Here is a 19,993-nt window from a genome sequence, read left to right as displayed (position 1 = left end):
AGTCGCTCTGGATAAGAGCTTCAGCTAAATGCCATAAATGCAAAATGCATAAAACATATGTGTTCACCTCTAAAAGTTTGGTGTAATTCAGTTTTTAAGAAGTAATCAAAGGAAAGCAGACGTCTGAACCTCTAAAAGCTCTAAAAACACTGCCTGTTTTACCAGAGTTATATTTTGACCCATTTTGTAAAGGTAATGAGTATAAATGGCGGAGGGAGACATGCAGAAAAAATAGTCCCTAGTGGGTTTTATTTCTCACATCTCTCACACTGCCACTATTTTCCCATCATCATCATCATCCTCATCATCGTTCCATAGAAAACTCAGAAAGCACATGTAGCTTCACTGGTGGGCATGGCTATATACTGGTGGGCTAATCAGAGGGGGTGGGCTTTTCTAAACTGTAAGAACGAGGCCTGAGAGGCTTTTGCACATAAGTTCCTTTATTGTATCTGGCACACCTTTCACCTTTCTGTCAGAAAAAAATAAGAAAACATCCATAAGACTTACAGCATGTGTGGCACTTATGCAGTTGAACAATCGTAATAGTTTTTAAAAGAGACAGACGATAATGCCTGACTAGAAGTAGTATAAAAGTATAAAATAAAATAAAAAAAAAACTAAAACAACAACCCACGGAAGTCTTGCTTCCGTCCAGCGAAAAATAAATAACATGAAAACGTAATAAATAGTTTCATTAGCGTATCAAAATACGAAAAACTGAACAGGATAAGGCTGATATTGCGACACAGTGATAAAAAGATGGGAGTTTTATATCATAGAAAACTATAATATAATACACATCTGCGCTATACATTACAATTTACATTCGGGAACGCGTGTATGTACATCTGTACATTACCAGAGTATCACAATATCACAATACATAGTATTTTAAAGGTTTGGGCTTGTTTTTTTTCTTTGCTTGTTTTAAGGTTTGCTGAACCGAGAGATCCGAAGCTTACGGACCCGAATCTGCTGTGCAAAGAAGAAGAGTCAGTGAGGGAAAGGCCGCTAAGGTCAATATCTTAGGTCAGTGCTTTTTGACACTTTAATGCTCTAACAAATTTCTCATTCAGCTCTAGCACACACACACACACACACACACACACAACTCACACACCCAGCAATATTGCTACATCTAGTGGCAAAACATTGTAACCTAGGCAACAAAATGTGAACACAAGCCTCGCAAAGACGTTAATTCGGTAAAATTAAGAAATTAAGGGTTTAGAGAGTTATAAAAAACAGAGAGAGCGAGAGAGAGAGAGAGAGAGAGAGAGAGGGAGGGGGGAAGAAAGGAAGACAGTACATTTTATTTCTCAACTTAAAAAAAAAAAAGAAGATGCCCCCCCGCCCCAAAAGATTTAAATAAATAACGACACCAAATAAATAAGTAAATAATAACTGCTCAATAAATAAATAAATACATAAATAATAATAAAACCAGTTGAACGCAAAATCAGACAGAAAGGGAGGAAAGAAAGGTTCAACTCTGGATGACGTGGACGTGGATCAGGAGTCCGGCAGGCTTCCGACGCCGGCGCCGTTTGATCAGCTCACACGTGCCACAGGCTGTAGTGTTACGGCGGGGGGTGGATGTATAGTAGTTTGCGGATGACAGGATTGGACTGGACCGGGCCGGCTGTTGGGGGTTGTGGACATGCCGGGCCGAGGCTCCGTCACGCCTGCGTTTTGGACTTCAGGCTGAGGAAGGCTCGCGCCGCCCAGTCACAGAAAAGCCGGAACCTCTGCAGGAGCTCCTGGGACGACTGGTCCATCTCCCAGTGGAACGAGGGATGAGGCGGGAGAGAGGGAGACGGCACCGGGATCCGCGGGGCCTCCACTCGCAACATCTGAGGAAAAGGGAGAGAAGAGGGCTGTCAGAAGGGCCTACAGTTTGACTAATGACATTTATGACCTGGGTTTAGTTTATGTAAATGTGCTCTGCTCTGATTGGCTGCGGCACGGTATTGAGCCCATCCATGCTATAACTTCAGCGCGTCATTGTTTCTTCTGAAATCAAGGCTATTAAAAAAAGTTGTCTACTAGATCTTGGAGCAGCATTGCAATGTCAGGATGTTGGATGATGATCACCTCCCCACCTCATCATCCCCAACTCCTCAACTCATCCCAAAAGTACTGGATGGAGCTCCACCACCACCACCATCATTCCAGAGAACACAGCTCTTCCACTGCTCCACAGCTCCTCAATGCTGGGGGGCTTTACACCCCTCTAGCCCACGCCTGGCATTATTAGGCAGGATGGAGCCAATAGACTAATGTTTATATGCTGTTTATCAGTGCTAAGAGCTGACTATTTTAAACAGCTAAATGGTTCTTGGAGGTTCTGAAGGACCCTTGAAGAACCGTTCTTTTAAGACTGTTGGCTTCTGGACCTACCTGGCGATGTAGCGAGTTGATCAGACTCTTAATGTGTGAGATCATCTCTCCCAGCTTCGGCGCTGTGCTGTGTTGGTGCTTCCGTGTCACCTTGTTCAGCCACTCGAAGTGATGCTCGAACGACTTCAGGTCAGCATGGAGCTGCGAGAGGGTGGGCTTCAGCTGTGTACAGGAGAGAGAGAGAGAGAGAGAGAGAGAGAGAGAGACACACATTAGGTACATTCCACAACAGACCATACGCCATTACCCTGTTGCATTCATTACTACATACGTATACATATATATGTGTAATTACTCCAGTATACATGCATATGGAAACAACCTCCAAAAACATAAAGAGCAAATAGCCAAGAACAGCCTAAAGCCCAGATCTCAGCGTTCTCCAGAGTTCTCCAGCAAACCCCAACAAACCCAAGCTTTCTAGGGTCACTTGGGAAATTGTTCTAGAACCAACCCTATTTCCCTATTCACACTGTTCTAGAATATCATTCTCCATTCATGTTCTACAATGTTCTCCAACTCACACTGTTCTAGACTGTTTCCCCTGTCCACTGTTCTAGAATACCATACTCCATTCATAATGTTCTCCAATGTTCTCCCAACTCACACTGTTCTAGACTGTTTCCCCTGTCCACTGTTCTAGAATACCATACTCCATTCATGTCCTACAACATTCTCCCAATCCACATTGTTCTAGAAAGGTTCCTCCATATACACTGTTCTAGAATGTTCTGCCCAAGTTCACATGGGTTCATTTGGCTCTTTACTTCTTAAAGCCAGAACCACTTAACCAGACAGACGATCAGACAAACTGACGCTGGCTAAGACACACACCTCCAGTGAGCTGAGGTCGTTGGCTCTGCCGCTGATGGCTGGAAGAGACTTGAACCTGTGGTGGTCGATCACCGAGTCGAACTCTTGGTCGTTCTGTATGGGAGAGAGAGAGAGAGAGAGAGAGAGAGAGAGCTTCAGTAAACAGACACACTTCGCCATCCCACAAAAAGCAGTGTCATGCCGTTGCACCGAATTTCCCACGGCTGGAGACTACCTCCAAGAACAGCTCCCAGTGACCCCCGCCGGCCACCCCGAGGAGGAGCGTTCGACAGTGGCCTTGAATCAGTTAGCAGGAGGCATCCTCCAACATTACCGCAGAATTATAGAGCGCCGGAGTCACCCGGAGTTCAGGCGGGCGCAGCCTCCGAACGTCAACACTTAAAAGTTGGTGACCTGAAGCCACAGGATGTTTTCTGCAGGAAGAATAACAGCGAGCGCCATGAGTAAGGGAGCAGACAGCGCCGGGGTGTAGGGAAACTCCAGGGTCAGGGCTAAAAAAAGGCCATTATAGCGTTTTGGTTGTGCCGTTTCCGTTCCCACCACTAGAGGGAGACACAAACATTGACAGACCAGGCCGCTGCCTGGCAGGTGAGTCCGGTCAAAGCCCTGTGTAAACTTTCTCTCATCCCCCCCCCCCCCGCCGCCCCGGTCTGTTCTGAAATAGGTTCAGAGGGCCTGAACAAGACGTGGCCCGTGCTGCTGCTGGGGCTGAGGGCAAGTTGCCTCTGAACTAATGGCTGACGGCTAGACGTCAGAAGGGCGCTGCTGATGAGCATGCTGTGAGTGGCGCTGGCAGGCCGATTAGCCGGCAGGTGTAACTCTCTGAGAATGGGAAAAACAACAGCCAAACAACCAGAACCAGGCCAGTTTTCCACCTCCTTCTTCCACTGTTTGCCTCGCTGTTTTTTCCTTTGTGTGTTCCTCCCTCTGTTCCTCTGTTTTGCAAGTCGGTTCTCCTTTCGTGTCTCCTCAACCTCCCTTGTTTTCTCTTTCTTTTCTTTCTTTAACGCTCGGTGCCAGAGCCATGACACACTCTGTCCGTTCTTTCCGTCATCTTTCACCACTGCTGACTTCTTTCATCTCGCTTGATCTTCTACCGTCTCCCAGACTCTGCTCTTGCGAGGCTCGGGAGCTTGTCGGCAAGTTGCCCGGCCCTCTGTTGTCCTTATCTCCTACGGTGGTACTTGTCCCACCTCATTAACACTCGCTCTCTGTCTCTCTCTCTCTCACACACACACACACACACACACACACACACACAGTATCTTGTATCTTGTATCTAGTATCCTGACCTCACTCCCCTTGCCTCTTGCACACTCCGCCAACCTTCCTCCTGTCTTCCTGAATGCAAATGCGGGAACGTGATAAATCCACCTGATTTCTATCGGAACACTTTGCTGTGACGACCGAAAGCTAAACAAGCCGTCCCACACCTACACAGCCCACAACTATTTACAACACGCCGAGCCGGGCGAGAGCGCAGCAGAGTCCACAGGGTAAATACACCCTCAGCGGCTCGCCAGCTAATGCGCATTAGCGTGTCCTGGGTTTTGCGGCCGGCGCTGCGTTTTACTACCCCGCTTTCTTGTGGGGACTTTCCGTCTTCCGTCCACTCCCACCTACTTTCCTTTCCGAGCCTTGACCCCTGTTGAGCGGCAACTCTCTCACACAAGAAACGCAGCGCTACGTTAGCGCTAACTTCTCTTCTTTTCTTTTCTTCTTGCTGAATGGGGGGTATGTGTGTGGGGGGTTCACAGGTGGTGTCTTTGATAATGATCTGTCTTCACATCTGGCACACATGTAATGCACCAAGCATTTCTCTTTATATGCACCCACAGAGATTACTACAGGCCTGGCCTGGCCTATCTCACCTCTGCAGCGTAGGCCAGGGCAACCGAGCCTCCCAAACAGTGTATCTTACGCTGACATACTTGAGTGCGCTCTAAAAGCGAGGCTCAGATATGATCTGAAGGATGAGGTCAGGCTTTCGGAGCTTTCAGACAGAAGGAGGAACCCCGGCGAGACCCCGCAGCCACGATTCGGACGTTTACGGACAGCTAAAAAAGGGCTGGAAGGGTCGATGGCCCAGTTGGCGGGCCGATGCCTGGGCCACCTGCTGAAGCTGAGGCGAAGCTCCCCCCTTTCTCACCTTTTGGAGCTGGCCTGGGAATGCAAGACTCTACTGTGCTTTTTCGCCTTCCCCAGCCATGTGCCCCGCTCATGCTTGTAAACAGGCCTCTGCGATAGCCATGGCAACGGGAGGGAGGACGTGCTTATGTTTCCGTGAGGCCTAGCAGAGGTGAGCGCAGAATGAATGGGTTCAGTCCCGTCCCGTCCCCCGTCCTCCCCCCACCAACAGCAGCCCTACCCTAAAGCTCAGGACCTCGATCACTTAGCAACCTGGCAAAACTGGAGCAAAACCTGCAGGGCTCTCCGTCACTGGCGTGTCGTCCGGCCCAGTAAAAGGCCGACAGGGATGGCAGACAAAACAAACCCAGAGAGCCAGAATAGTGAGAAGCAGGGGAGGGTCTACAGCAGTATGCTGGCATTACTGTATCACACAACTGTACTGACCGTTAGCGTTAGCAGTTTTAGCAGAGGTGGATAAAGAAGATGATGCCCATTCAAGCTAAGGGGGCTTTCACACAGATAGTTGGTTTGCTCAGGTCCAAAACACAGTTTTGAGAGTTTGTAAACTTGGTCAGACCTGGAAGAAGGTCCTGATTTCTGTGCAGTTTAACATGGAGCAGCTGTAGTAGCTAATTATCTGGTTAGCATCTGGCTACGGGAACCGTTTAGCTCAAACTTGCAGATTACACCTGGTAGTTGGGTTGGATCGAGGTCAGATCACGCTCTCTCCCACCACAAACTAACCACTCCAGACTTGGGTTGGGACTGGACCGAGACCATCTCCTCTCAAGGGTCCGCATCCGAGTGCGATTACTAAACCACAGTCCGATTCAACCAGACCCAAGACGCTGCCTTGCGGCAGGAGTTCATTCGCTTTGTCAACGTGGACCTAATTAGACTGTAATAATACAGTGTGTCCTACTGTACCGTATAGTAGTAGTGACTAGCATGTTCGCTGGATAGTTTAAGGCTAGCCTTATCAGCTTGTGGTCCATTTATAATGCTCAATCCTCTGCTTATGTTAGCCCACTCGCTAGCATAAGCCTCCGCTTATTTATCATCATCTGATCGCCATGATATCAGGCTACTTGGTAGTATCTAATTCGATCAGTAAGGCCCGGCACTGGCTGCTACCGTCCCAACTTAAAGCCTGGGACGGTGGCCAGTCCTGGGCTGGGATCCAGATTTTGTGTTATTTTAGCCTGATAGAGCGCTCCGAAAATGAGCCTTATCTGCACCCTCACGGATTCAAAGCCACCGCAATCTGCCATCGCTGCGCTTACCATGATTAATGCAGACCAGATGAGTTGAAAGGCCGTGTGTGTTCTGAAAGAGCGAGCAGAACTGTAGTCTAGCCAGCTCCCACATTGCTGCAGGAGGCCAATTTGAGATTAGCCATCTGAACATCATCAGGAGGGAAGCGAATTCCTCTGTGCTGGCTAGCGGCGGCAGTGAGTCAATCAGAGAATCGATTCGGTAATGATTCGATTCATTCAGAAAAGTCATGTTGGCCCCAGCGAGGGATGTGAAGTACTTCACTGGTTATTAAAAACAGGCAACGTTCAGGGGGTCCTTTAGGGTCGTATGTTGTCGCGGCATCAAATGCATAACTGGCCTAAAGACCAGCTGTACTGACCACCCAGTGCAACCATATGGCATCATTACATCTATAGATTCATATTATATACATTTACGTGTGATGTAGTCCCTGTCCTTGTGATGTCACTAAAACCAACACTTGCAACTTTTTCAACAGCCAATCAGAGCAGAGCTTATTTACATATGGCAGTCAGTGAACAGCCCGCTTAACTCCACCGGTTGGAGCAAAAATGGCTGTGTAAAAATGTATGATGACTGTATATATGTAGAAATATATATTATAGGATACGGACTCTTGAAGGCAGAGGGTCTCAGGGACCCCCAGAGGGCCACATTTCTGAGTCGGATTGGAGCAAATATCTGGCCCAGCTGAGTCGGGCCTTGGTGATCAATTCTACAACGACAGCAACAACACAACTCACGATCAGGTCATGGGTCAGCTTCTGCAGGTGCCTCGTCTGATTGGTCAGCTTGTCCAGGTCAGCATGGGTGGGCGGGTGACGCCGCGGGTGGGCGGGGAAGGCCGAGGTCAGCAGCGGCAGCTGAGCCAACAGGACGGAGAAGAGCAGCGAGGAGGAGGAGTCGAGCAGCACTGCGGGAAAGCGAGGACAACAAATAGAAATAAATCAATCAGCCATAACATTAAAACCACTGACAGCTGAAGTGAAGGACACGGATGATCTGGCAGCCAAGAACCAGTCTGGCTCAGAACATCTCCAAGACATCAGGCAGGTCTCGTGGGGTGTTCCCGGTATGCAGCGGTCAGGACTGGACCACCTGGTGGAGGGCACCTCACCTAAAGCCCACTGGTGCTCACGGAGGCCCCACCTCACAACCTACAGGGCTCTGCTACTAACGGAAGGTCTTGGTGTGCCGGATACCCGAGGACACCGTGCCTCGACGGGTCAGGGGTGGTTACACTGTTGCTGGAGCTCACGCACGAATGTGTGCGAGCGTGGGATCTGCGGATTAGCGGCGTGTGCCGCTCTTACAACACGGCCAGGTTACCACACGTAGCGTGAGCGCGCCGCCTCAGGCTGAAGGCCTTGGCACACTCCTTTAATCCAGAGGCGGCAGGACAACAACAGGGTTGCATCAGGCCGGAGGAAGCGGTCAGTGCCAAGCGCTGCAGGCTTTCAGGGCTTCTTCTTTATTCCGCGTGCGTGCGTGCGCGTGTGCCATGAGCGACAACTAAACACGATACCCCACGCGCTGTCGACTTGATGAATGCTTCTCTAATTAATTAACCGCGAGCGCCTCGGGCTGGAAATCCTGTCAGCTTAGCGTGCCTGCGTTTCACACACACACACACGCACGCACGCACACGCACAGGCTGGCTGGCTGGCTGGCTGTCGCGCGCGCGCACGCACGCACGCGCCGGCACGCGCCCGCTCGCGCACACGTCCACAAAACTTCGAGCGAGCGCCTGATAGTTTACACAGTTACTTAAAGCCAATCAAGCGCCTCGAGAGGTCGCCGGAAACGCCCGGAAACGCCGCTCGGCAAATTAAGAGTCTGCGAAGGTAAATAATTCACTAAAATTCGGTTTAGCAGCAAGACAAGTTCATTAAATCCCACCACTGAAGAGCTTAAATGCTCGTTTTAAAGCTTAGAAATATCATTTAAGATGCTAAAGTCTCAGTTAAAAGCACGCAACGCTCATTTAAGAACCTGCATAGTTATCTAGAAGGTATTTAATCGCCTATAAATAATTATTAGTAGTTAAAAGTTCGTTTAAACGTCTTACAGATGATTTAAGATGATCAACAGCAATTATTAAAATATTTAAAGTAGTATTTACACATCCAGAGAAGTCGTTTACGAGCCTGAATGGACTAATTCCAGCAGGTAAAGGTTTTAATCCCTTAAAGATGACTTAAGACGTGTAAAAGCATGTAAGGCTGATTTACGAGCCTGTATAGTCTCTATAGTCAAGTCTAAAAATGTCATTAAATGCATTTTAGAGCCTAAAACGAAAACGTAGCAGCATAAAATCAGCTAATAGCCTAAACAGGTACTTTTTTTTCATTTAAGATCTTATATTTTCTTACAAAATATAATTTAAGAGCCTAAACAGTCAAAATAAATCCTAAAAAAACTGTTAATAGCATCAAAAACCAGGTTACAGAAGACGTAAACACTGACATGCAGGCTGACGAGCAGTGCTGGGGTAAAGCCAGAGCAGCAAGTGTCACGAAGTGGAAAGGCCGTGTCAGCATTAGCAACAGGTAAACAAACAAATTTACATAAATAAATAAACCCAAAAACAACAAACAATGACAAAAAAACAAAAATGCAGATACTTACGTTTCATATTTTGTCCAGATCCTCGTAAACGCACGAATAAATAGGTAGTAAATAATAAATAAAGGCGAGATCAATAAATAAGTTAATAAATTAGTGTTAATATTTGTGTTGTTTTTGTAAAAAATAAAAATAGAAAAATAAAAAAGGGAAGAAAAAAAAAACAGAGCGAGCGCGGGTCACGTGCTCCAGAACGCGTCTCGCTCCCTCCAGCGTCCGCGTGAAGCTGGGAATTACGCGGGAAGTTCCAGCGCGAGGCAGGCAGGCAGATGAGAGCGGGAATGAATGAAGGGAGGAGAGGAGGAGAGGAGGAGGACCGGGGGAAAGAGGAGTAAAAAGCTCGTGCCCGGTTCTGTTTAGCCTCGCGCCGCCCGGACTGACCATACACGCGCAGAGGTGTGTGTGTGTGAGAGTGTGTGAGAGAGAGTGAGAGATGGAGAGATGGAGAGGGGAAAGGAGAGAGAGAGTGAGTGAGAGAGGGATGCGAGAGGCAGAGAGAGAGAGTGTGTGTGAGTGTGTGTGTGTGTGTGAGGGTAATTTTTCGCAGTGAAATGTTTAGGCTTGTTTAAAACTTCCTTTATAAAGACGGTGTGTATGACACACGCCTGAGTCACCCAGCTTCATTCATAAAAACACACACACACACACACACACACACACACACACACACACACACACACACTCCTCTCCGCGCTGCTCCCGCCCCTCTCCGCCCCCCCCCTCCCTCCACCGTCAGAAAAATAAATAATAAAAGTCGCTTGTTTTTATTTTTTTTCTTTCTCGTTGCCCCTCTATATCTCTCCACCCTCTCTCTCTCCACCCTCTCTCTCTCTCTCCACCCTCTCTCTCTCCACCCTCTCTCTCTCTCTCCACCTCTATATCTCTCCACCCTCTCTCTCTCTCTCCACCTCTATATCTCTCCACCCTCTCTCTCTCCACCTCTATATCTCTCCACCCTCTCTCTCTCTCTCCACCCTCTCTCTCTCTCCACCCTCTCTCTCTCTCTCCACCTCTATATCTCTCCACCCTCTCTCTCTCCACCTCTATATCTCTCCACCCTCTCTCTCTCTCTCCACCCTCTCTCTCTCTCTCTCTCTCTCCACCCTCTCTCTCTCTCCCCCTCTATATCTCTTCACCCTCTCTCTCTCTCTCTCTCTGCTATCTCTCTTCCTCTGCTACATCCCGCAGACCTGCTCCTATCACACACATCTCTCTCTCTCTCTCTCTCTCTTTCTCTCAATGTCTCTCTATCTCTCTCTATCTGCTGATCTCTTCCCCTCTCTGATTATCAACAGTAAATTTAAAAGGCCCTTTGTGTCTTTTCATATCCGTCAATCTGTGCTGACCAGTGTCTCTCGCTCACTTTCTCTAACTCTCTCTCTCTCTCTCTCTCCTCTATCCCCCACTCTCATTACACCCATTCTTTCTCTTTCTCTCTCTCTCTCTCTCTCTCTCTCTCATTTCTCTCTCTCTCTGTTATTTGAATGAATGAATAAAATACATAAACATTAAAATGAGCCTAAATGTGCCCTTAAATAGATGCCTAGCACACACACACACACACACACACACACACACACACACATTTCAGACTCCAGACTGTTTTGTATTTTATTTCACTTTTTTCTCACTCACTCCAGAAAACAGAGGGAGAGAGAGATAGTGTAAGAGGGGTTCATTTAGCATACACACATCAACACAAACACACACTCGCTCTCTCTGAAACACACACACACACACACAGTGCTGGAAATACTCAGTCACTTTCAGCAGAGCATAAGAAGCAGAGTGAGGAGTTTCCAGAGAGAGAGAGAGCGAGAATGAGAGAGAGAGGTAAAGAGTATACATGTTTGCAGTACAGTATTATAATGTATAATAGCCCCTAATGCTTAGACTGTCACACACACACACACACACACACATACATCCTTAAGGACGCATACCCAGACACTTATGTATACACAGTTTTGCTCACATGCAATTGTTAATTCTCTCACTGGCTCACACACACACACACACGCAGGGTGTGGTGCAGAGGTCACACACTCCGGTTAGCTGGGTCGGACGGAGAGAAGAGAGTGAGCAGGCCGGGAGAGATGGAGGGAGGAGGTGGATGAGTGTGGAGGGAGATATTGACACACTCGCTCCTTTAATTTCCCCACATCAAAGAGCTGTTTGAAGACACAGCTGGAAAAGAATAAAAGAAAGAGTGAAGTTAGTCACTCCATAACTCTCTCGCCCGCTCTCTCTCTCTCACTGCCTGCATGCCCTGATGGGGGTCTCTTGGGTGGCTGAGTGTGTTTAAGAACATAATCCATTAGCGCAGAGCATGTGTGTGTGTGTGTGTGTGTGTGTGTGTGTGTGTGTGTGGTCCGCATGTTCAATCTGTCACTTCACTGATCAGTTAAAAAAGGAAAAGGAGGAGCAGAAACATCATGTGACATTTCCCCCGTATGACCCGCATTACATATACATAACATGTATTATTACATAGAAGTACCTACATGTAGTTATCTATCCCATATGTGACAAATGGGAGACCCACTTCACACACACACATATATATATATATGTAAATTTATACAATAATGTGCCCCTAATGTACCTGTACACTAACATACCTATATATATATATATATATATATAGAGAGAGAGAGAGAGAGAGAGACTACTAGTATGTGATACTAATGTAATGTGTCCACTATGTATATTCCCAATATACCTACCTATCAGTATAAGAATATATATATATATATTACCTATATACTTATGGTCTGTAATATATTATATATATATTAATAAGAATGTTCTAATTCCAATCTTACACTAATCTATACACTATTCTTACGTGCCCACAGACACACACACACACACACTCATGCCCTTCTCACCCTTCTGAAGGGGGAGGTGAGCCACAGGTGGGAAACGGTTAGTGTCCAGACATCCTGCTCATTATAGTAAAATATACTCCATTATGACACACACACACACACACACACACATGCCCACAGTGCTGCCCACACACACACACAGTTAGATCCTACAATCAGTGCAGGCACACACACACGCACACGCACACTGTAGGCCCCCTCCTCCAAAAGTCACACATCCCTTCATCCACACACACTCTACTGCACACTCATGCTTTTAACAGCCTCCTTTGAACTCCCCTCACCTCAGGCTGGAGGGCAGGAGTTTAATTGGCCCAATTAAATCCCTAATGAATTTATACAGGTGCTTAAAAAGCTACTTTTAACAGCTTCTGTTTCAGAGCTCTGCTCACACACCACAGCTACACACAGCTACACACAGCTACACACAGCTACACACAGCTACACATCCTCGCTGCCGTTACAAACTGCCTCTGTCTCCAAACAGTGCAGAAATTGAAGTATTGAAGTATTACTTTACTCTTTTGGAGAGTTTCCACCTACTGTACTCACCGTATACAGTCCAGACATGCTTGATATCTGACCCCTGCTTCTGTAGTTTAGAAGTAGAGAAGCTAAGCTAATGTTGCTAACAAGCACTGGACTTAAACTGTCACCAATCTCATCTCTATGAACACATGCCCAAAAGCAATGTATCCATATTAAACTAATGTCCCATAACTTTTGCACATGCCACATTTAATGTTTGAAATCAATCAATGAACCATAGCAACCGTCCAAGAAACCACCTGGTATACCTTAGCAACACCATATCACCCACTTAAGAGCTGAAGGCCTTTGAGACACATCAAGCTCCAACGCAGCACGACTGGAGCTCGACTGCTAATTCTGCTGAGTCAGCTAACAGACAGCCGAGCTGGCTAGCATCGCCCACCCTAAGTGTTGGGGGGGAGAGGGAGTGTTTGGAGGGTCATCCTTCCCACCCAGAGGGAAAGGAGACAGATATGCTCTCTGGGACTTCTGGACACGGATGGCTGTGGCATCACTGGGCGGCCGCGCCCCATCCCGGGATCTAAACCTGGCAGACGGAGCGATGAGGGAGCGTGAAGCATTGATAGGTCAGTTGCCGGCGTGTGAATGAGCAGTAGAATCCACACAGTGATTTATGGAGCATGTCCTGGTAGATGTGACTGCGCCGTACAGGAGCGCTGCCAGCAGCCATCCAGATTATTTGTGGAGCCGCTGAGTAGGTCAGCTTGCCTTAAAACGGTCTGTCTGGACTTGAGAAATGACACTGGGTGTGTGAGTGTGTGTCGGCCCGTGCAGCGGCGTAACTAGCATCAGATGGGCCCAGTGGCTGTAATTCGAATAGGTAAATCATACTCACCACTCAGCCTGCCTGACTCTTCACCTTAGCCTACACTTGTATAAAGGACATTAAGCTAAGCTGCCTATTGCACCACCAGCCACACCAGCAGGCTACACTGACCCCCCTCTAATTAATGCACACACACACACACACAGCTTGCCTAGTCCCTGTAGAGAAGTACTGCCAGGTCAGATCAACCTATTGGCACCATGCTGCCTAATGCCAGGCGTGGGCTAGAGGGGTATAAAGCCCCCCAGCACTGAGGAGCTGTGGAGCAGTGGAGGAACTGTGTTCTCTGGAATGATGGTGGAGATGGTGGATGAGATGAGAAGATGGGGATGATGAGGTTGGGTAGTGATCATTATCTTCCAACTTCCTGACCTCACTAGCGCTCTTTTCACTGAATGCAATCAAATCCTCACAGCAATGCTCTTCTCCAAAATCTAGTAGAAAAGCTTCTTCCCTGGACAGTAGAAACAGCAACTCCAACAAATGCAGGATCAGCTCTTCTTAATAACCTTGAATTCAGAAGAAACAGTGAATGAACAGGTGTCCCAATACTTTTGTCATGTTAGTGTATATTAACTTTTACTATAAAAGTGTCCGTTGAATGGTGTTGCTAAGGTATCTCTACGGTGGTTGCTATGGTGTGCCAGATGGTTGCTGTGGTGTGCTTAGGGCGACTGCTTTTTTGGCAGTTGCTAAGGGATGCCCAGTGGATGCTGTGGTGGTTGCTAAGGTATTTTTCATATTGTTGCCATGGTGATGTAATCCAAGAGGGGTCTGTGAGGGTAGGGTGGTGTGATGGGTGGGATAAATCGTGGGAAGTTGATTGAAGACAGACGCTCTTGTGAGAAAGAGCTCCTGCAGCCTAAATAAGAGCGAGAGCTCGGCTTTGATAAACGAAGACTTTCATCCTCATCAGTAAATAAAAGCCGCTGTTTAAAGTTACTCTGTTCTTCAGGGCCTCGAAACAGGGCCCTCGGGTCATCACATGACGCGCCTGCTGTATGAAGGTTTTACCTTTACACATTTATGATAGTTTTATAACCACACACACACACACACACACACACACACAGACACTCAGTGTGTAAACATATGCCAAATTGATTGCCATGACACAGCACTGGATAATCGGAAGGAGCAGGACCTGAAGGAAAACACGCACAAAACATAATCATTTCTTGGCCCCGTCCCGCATCATTTCCTGCAGGGAATTTCACGATGGCGAAAGTGGTAGTTGGAAGCATTGCGTGTGTGTGTGTGTGTGTGTGTGTGTTTGTGTAAGAGTGTGTGTTAATATTTACTCTTTTATGATGGGACGCTACTGGACAACTTGACCCCTCTGTCGGCTCTGATACAGAATGGCATCTGGGTCTGGCTGGTTGCCATGACATCCCCTCGACATCCTGACCCCCAACCTCTTCACCTTTCCCCCCTCCCTCTCCTCTGATGTACACCCCCCCTACAGACGTCAGTGGCGCGAGTGTGTGTGCGGGGGGAAACGACTTTTAGAAAAGGGGGGAGAGAAGGAGAAAGAGTGACACACTGCAGGGGGAGAGTCATTGGGCAATAAAGTGACGTCTCAAACTCCTTTTCTCACAGGGGCAATGCTGGACACACACACACAAACACACACACACACACACTTATACGTCATTTAAGCCAACTAATAACCCGGTGAGGTGAGCAAGGTTTAGTAAAAGGAAAACCCCAACCCGCTACCCCCACCCGCCCCCACCCTCGCCAATCACTCCTCAGTCTTAATATGTAAGAAGAAATACAGTGTTTTTATTTTTTAAGTTTATTATCATTAATAATACACTCATTGTACCTTAATACCGAATGAGAGAGTTTCACCATGTAAAGCTGACTAATTATAATAATTATTCACTATGAATTATTTAGTATCCACAATTAATTATTCAGTATTCACTGTGAATTATTTGGTATCTACTATGAATTATTCTGTATCCACTGTGAATTATTCAATATCCACTATGAATTATTTACTATCCACTATGAATTATTCAGTCTCTACTATAAATTATTTAGTATCCACCATGAAATATTCAATATCCACTGTGAATTCTTTAGTATCCACTATGAATTATTTAGTATCCACTATGAATTATTTAGTATCCACCATGAATTATTCGGTCTCCACCATGAATTATTCGGTCTCCACCATGAATTATTCAGTATCCACTATGAATTATTCTGTATCTACTATGGATTATTTAGTATCCACTATGAATTATTCTGTATCTACTATGAATTATTTAGTATCCACTATGAATTATTCTGTATCTACTATGAATTATTTAGTATCCACCATGAATTATTCAGTATCCACTATGAATTATTCGGTCTCCACCATGAATTATTCAGTATCCACTATGAATTATTCTGTATCTACTATGAATTATTTAGTATCCACTATGAATTATTCTGTATCTACTATGAATTATTTAGTATCCACCATGAATTATTCAGTATCCACTATGAATTATTCAGTATCCACTATGAATTATTCTGTATCTACTATACATTATTTAGTATCCACTATGAATTATTTAGTATCCACCATGAATTATTCAGTATCCACTATGAATTATTCTGTATCTACTATAAATTATTTAGTATCCACTATGAATTATTCAGTATCCACTATGAATTATTCTGTATCTACTATAAATTATTTAGTATCCACTATGAATTATTCTGTATCTACTATGAATTATTTAGTATCCACCATGAATTATTCAGTATCCACTATGAATTATTTAGTATCCACCATGAATTATTCAGTATCCACTATGAATTATTCTGTATCTACTATAAATTATTTAGTATCCACTATGAATTATTCAGTATCCACTATGAATTATTCTGTATCTACTATAAATTATTTAGTATCCACTATGAATTATTCTGTATCTACTATGAATTATTTAGTATCCACTATGAATTATTCAGTCTCTACTATGAATTATTTAGTATCCACCATGAATTATTCAGTATCTACTATGAATTATTCAGTATATACTATGAATTATTTAGTATCCACTATGAATTATTCTGTATCTACTATGAATTATTTAGTATCCACCATGAATTATTCAGTATCCACTATGAATTATTCGGTCTCCACCATGAATTATTCAGTATCCACTATGAATTATTCTGTATCTACTATGAATTATTTAGTATCCACTATGAATTATTCTGTATCTACTATGAATTATTTAGTATCCACCATGAATTATTCAGTATCCACTATGAATTATTCAGTATCCACTATGAATTATTCTGTATCTACTATACATTATTTAGTATCCACTATGAATTATTTAGTATCCACCATGAATTATTCAGTATCCACTATGAATTATTCTGTATCTACTATAAATTATTTAGTATCCACTATGAATTATTCAGTATCCACTATGAATTATTCTGTATCTACTATAAATTATTTAGTATCCACTATGAATTATTCTGTATCTACTATGAATTATTTAGTATCCACTATGAATTATTCAGTCTCTACTATGAATTATTTAGTATCCACCATGAATTATTCAGTATCTACTATGAATTATTCAGTATCTACTATGAATTATTTAGTATCCACTATGAATTATTTGGTATCTACTATGAATTATTCAGTATCCACTATAAATTAGTCGGTATCTACTATGAATTATTCAATATCCACTATGAATTATTTAGTATCCACTATGAATTATTCAATATCCACTATGAATTATTCAGTCTCTACTATATATTATTTAGTATCCACTATGAATTATTCAATATCCACTATGAATTATTCAGTCTCTACTATATATTATTTAGTATCCACCATGAATTACTCAATATCCACTATGAATTATTTAATATCTACAAGGAATTATTTCGTATGTACTATGAATGTCTTTGTATGAGTTCTGTAGTTGCTGCAGTTTAAAGTTTTTTGAGGGCTCTAACTGAAGTGTTTTATTTCATGCACACACACACACACACACACACACACAGTTGGTTAAATGCCAAACAGTGTTCAGTACTATGCAGTGACGCTTTCTCTGACTTTCCTGTCGATGATACTTTCCCTCCTGCCGGCTCATTATTGTTACACACACTCATTTAGTCTGGTTACAGAAATTCTCCTGAACGGTAATAAATGCGTATAAATCATCCGTCGTAGCTGCCTTCCGGCCCCCACAGCTTGGCAGCCCGCGTTCTATGATATTGCCTTGACGCACTTGCGCACACACACACACACACACACACACTCATTCATTCTTGCCCCCACTGATGCAAGCCAAATCCTGGATGTACTTTCACTTGTACGGTAAGACAGTAGGAATGAGTAAAGGCCCGAGTCCAGACTAAGTGACCACAAAGTGGCCACAGAGACGGGCAGACCGAGAAGAAGCTGGCTGCCCAGATTAGAAAGGTGGTGGAGGTGATGCCTCAGCCAAAAATCTGATTTGCTCAATGTTTGGTGTCTGAGGTTAGCTTTGTTTTAGTTTGGCGCTGGAGCTACTAGGCTAATACTGCGCCAATTAGCATGGTGCTAACTGCATGTCTAAATAATCACGCACTCACTTCAAACCGTGTGGAGTTGAGTAAGCTCTAATATGTGGTCTCTGACACTGTGTGACACACTGTTACCTATTCTCCGACAGAGTTAACAGTGTGTCATATAGAGTCAGAGACCACATAAACACGTCCATTAGAGATTACTTTAACAGCCCGCATTACGAAACACCCCCGATCCTCACTTTGTGAAAATGACAGAGTTTACTGTAGTATGTAAACACTGTTCGACTGCACACCGTGGAAACCAAGGCCCCATCCATATGTACACTATATGTCTAAATATTTATGGACACCCCTTCTAATGAATGCATTCAGCTACTTTAAGCTGCACCTACTGCTGACATAGACGTGCAAATGCACACACACAGCTTGTCTAGTCCCTGTAGAGAAGAAGTACTGCCAATACAATAGGACTTTCTGGAGCAGATAGACTTGAACCCATTGAACCTACATGCTGCCTAATGCCAGGCATGGGCTAGTAGAGGGGTGTACATAAAGCCCCCCAGCATTGAGCTGTGGAGCAGTGGAAGAACTGTGTTCTCTGGAATGATGGATGGTGCTCCACCAATACTTTTGAATGGGATGAGGTGGGGTGGTGATAATCCAACATCCTGACATCACCTGACAACACTCTTGTCGCTGAATGCAATCAAATCCACACAGGATAAGCTCTTTTTAATACCCTTGATTTTAGAAGAAACTGTAAATGAGCAGGTGTCCCAATACTTTTGTCCATGTAGTTTACTATATGTAGTTTACGCCTATTTAGCCTACAGCAGTTTAGCCTCACCCATTCCCACTGAAGTCATAAGCAGTGTCGTCCAATTAGAACAGAGTTAATTTGCATATTTCTTAAAGGACCAGGACCAAACCCAGTGACCTGTGACAGTGAGCTGGACATCCAGCTTGGTCAGGTTAGTAGAACAGCTAGTTGGTTGACAGCGAAACTGATCAACCAGTTTAACGAGCTTATATAACCAGTATAGGGTATGGTTTCGTCTGGATGACCAACAACCTTGACCATCAAACCTCAGCTTAGACCAGCAGAAACCATAAGTCATAGGGGTCTTTTTTAACAGTCCAAACTCTGGGTGCGTCCCGGGGCGTGGGGCTGTAGGGGTAGGCCAACTGGGAGCCATATAGGTTCACGTTTGGCCCCACTTCGCCACCAGGGTAAGAAAATGACAGAGTTTACTGTAGTATGTAAACACTGTTTGACTGCACACCATGGAAACCAAGGCCCCATCCATATGTACACTATATGTCTAAATATTTATGGACACCCCTTCTAATGAATGCATTCAGCTACTTTAAGCTGCACCTACTGCTGACATAGACGTGCAAATGCACACACACAGCTTGTCTTGTCCCTGTAGAGAAGAAGTACTGCCAATACAATAGGACTTTCTGGAGCAGATAGACTTGAACCTATTGGCACCATGCAGCCTAATGCAGCACTGATCCATCAGAGGTTAAACATGGGCCCCATATGGGACCTAGATGGGACCTACGTGAGATTTAGGTAGGCTGTAACAATGGGGCCTATTTGGGAAGCCAGAGTGGATCCCAGTAAAAACGCATGTACAGACCCACTCAAAGCCCACCTAGCCCATGTTGATCCCACCCATGTGATCTCACCCGTCAAGAGCATATTGGCTGGGTGTGCACTAATTAGCATTACTACTTAGTGTTTGAGTATGAAGTGTCAAAGCTGAGTGAACTCAAATATCCAAGATACACACTGAGAACCAGTTGGACACTATTATCCCACAATGCAACGCAGCACTTCCTGTTTGGCTAATATTCAGTGTGGCAGTCTGCCACATCCGCACTATTAAGATTAGGATATAGT

The 19,993-nt window shown here is 45.0% G+C and overlaps 2 protein-coding genes across 5 annotated transcripts in view; both read right to left on the bottom strand.

Moving 5' to 3' along the window:
- Positions 1–425: 425 nt before the first annotated feature.
- il11a (interleukin 11a) lies at positions 426–9,319 on the bottom strand. Its single transcript, XM_072680578.1, has 5 exons — positions 9,274–9,319; positions 7,389–7,558; positions 3,238–3,330; positions 2,404–2,565; positions 426–1,856 (listed from the first exon to the last, which is right to left on the bottom strand). Exons 1-5 carry the CDS (start codon positions 9,278–9,280, stop codon positions 1,683–1,685), a joined length of 606 nt encoding a protein of 201 aa, XP_072536679.1. The 5' UTR covers positions 9,281–9,319; the 3' UTR covers positions 426–1,682.
- Positions 9,320–11,288: 1,969 nt separating this feature from the next.
- The window catches only part of rasip1 (Ras interacting protein 1), a 49,294-nt gene continuing 40,589 nt past the window's right edge, over positions 11,289–19,993 (bottom strand). For 2 of the 4 annotated variants that reach the window (XR_011979740.1, XR_011979742.1), the window contains exons 19-20: positions 13,912–14,048; positions 11,289–11,457 (exon numbers count right to left, since the gene is read on the bottom strand). The gene's annotated coding sequence lies outside the window, so the exon portion shown is untranslated. The remainder of the gene's footprint in view (positions 11,458–13,911; positions 14,049–19,993) is intronic. The other 2 variants (XR_011979741.1, XR_011979743.1) reach the window with 2 other exon arrangements.

This window comes from Salminus brasiliensis, chromosome 5 (genome assembly GCF_030463535.1).
Source record: "Salminus brasiliensis chromosome 5, fSalBra1.hap2, whole genome shotgun sequence".
Classification (NCBI taxonomy): domain Eukaryota; kingdom Metazoa; phylum Chordata; class Actinopteri; order Characiformes; family Bryconidae; genus Salminus; species Salminus brasiliensis.
Note: the sequence above shows the minus strand (reverse complement) of the source record. Positions and strands in the feature narration are given on the sequence as shown.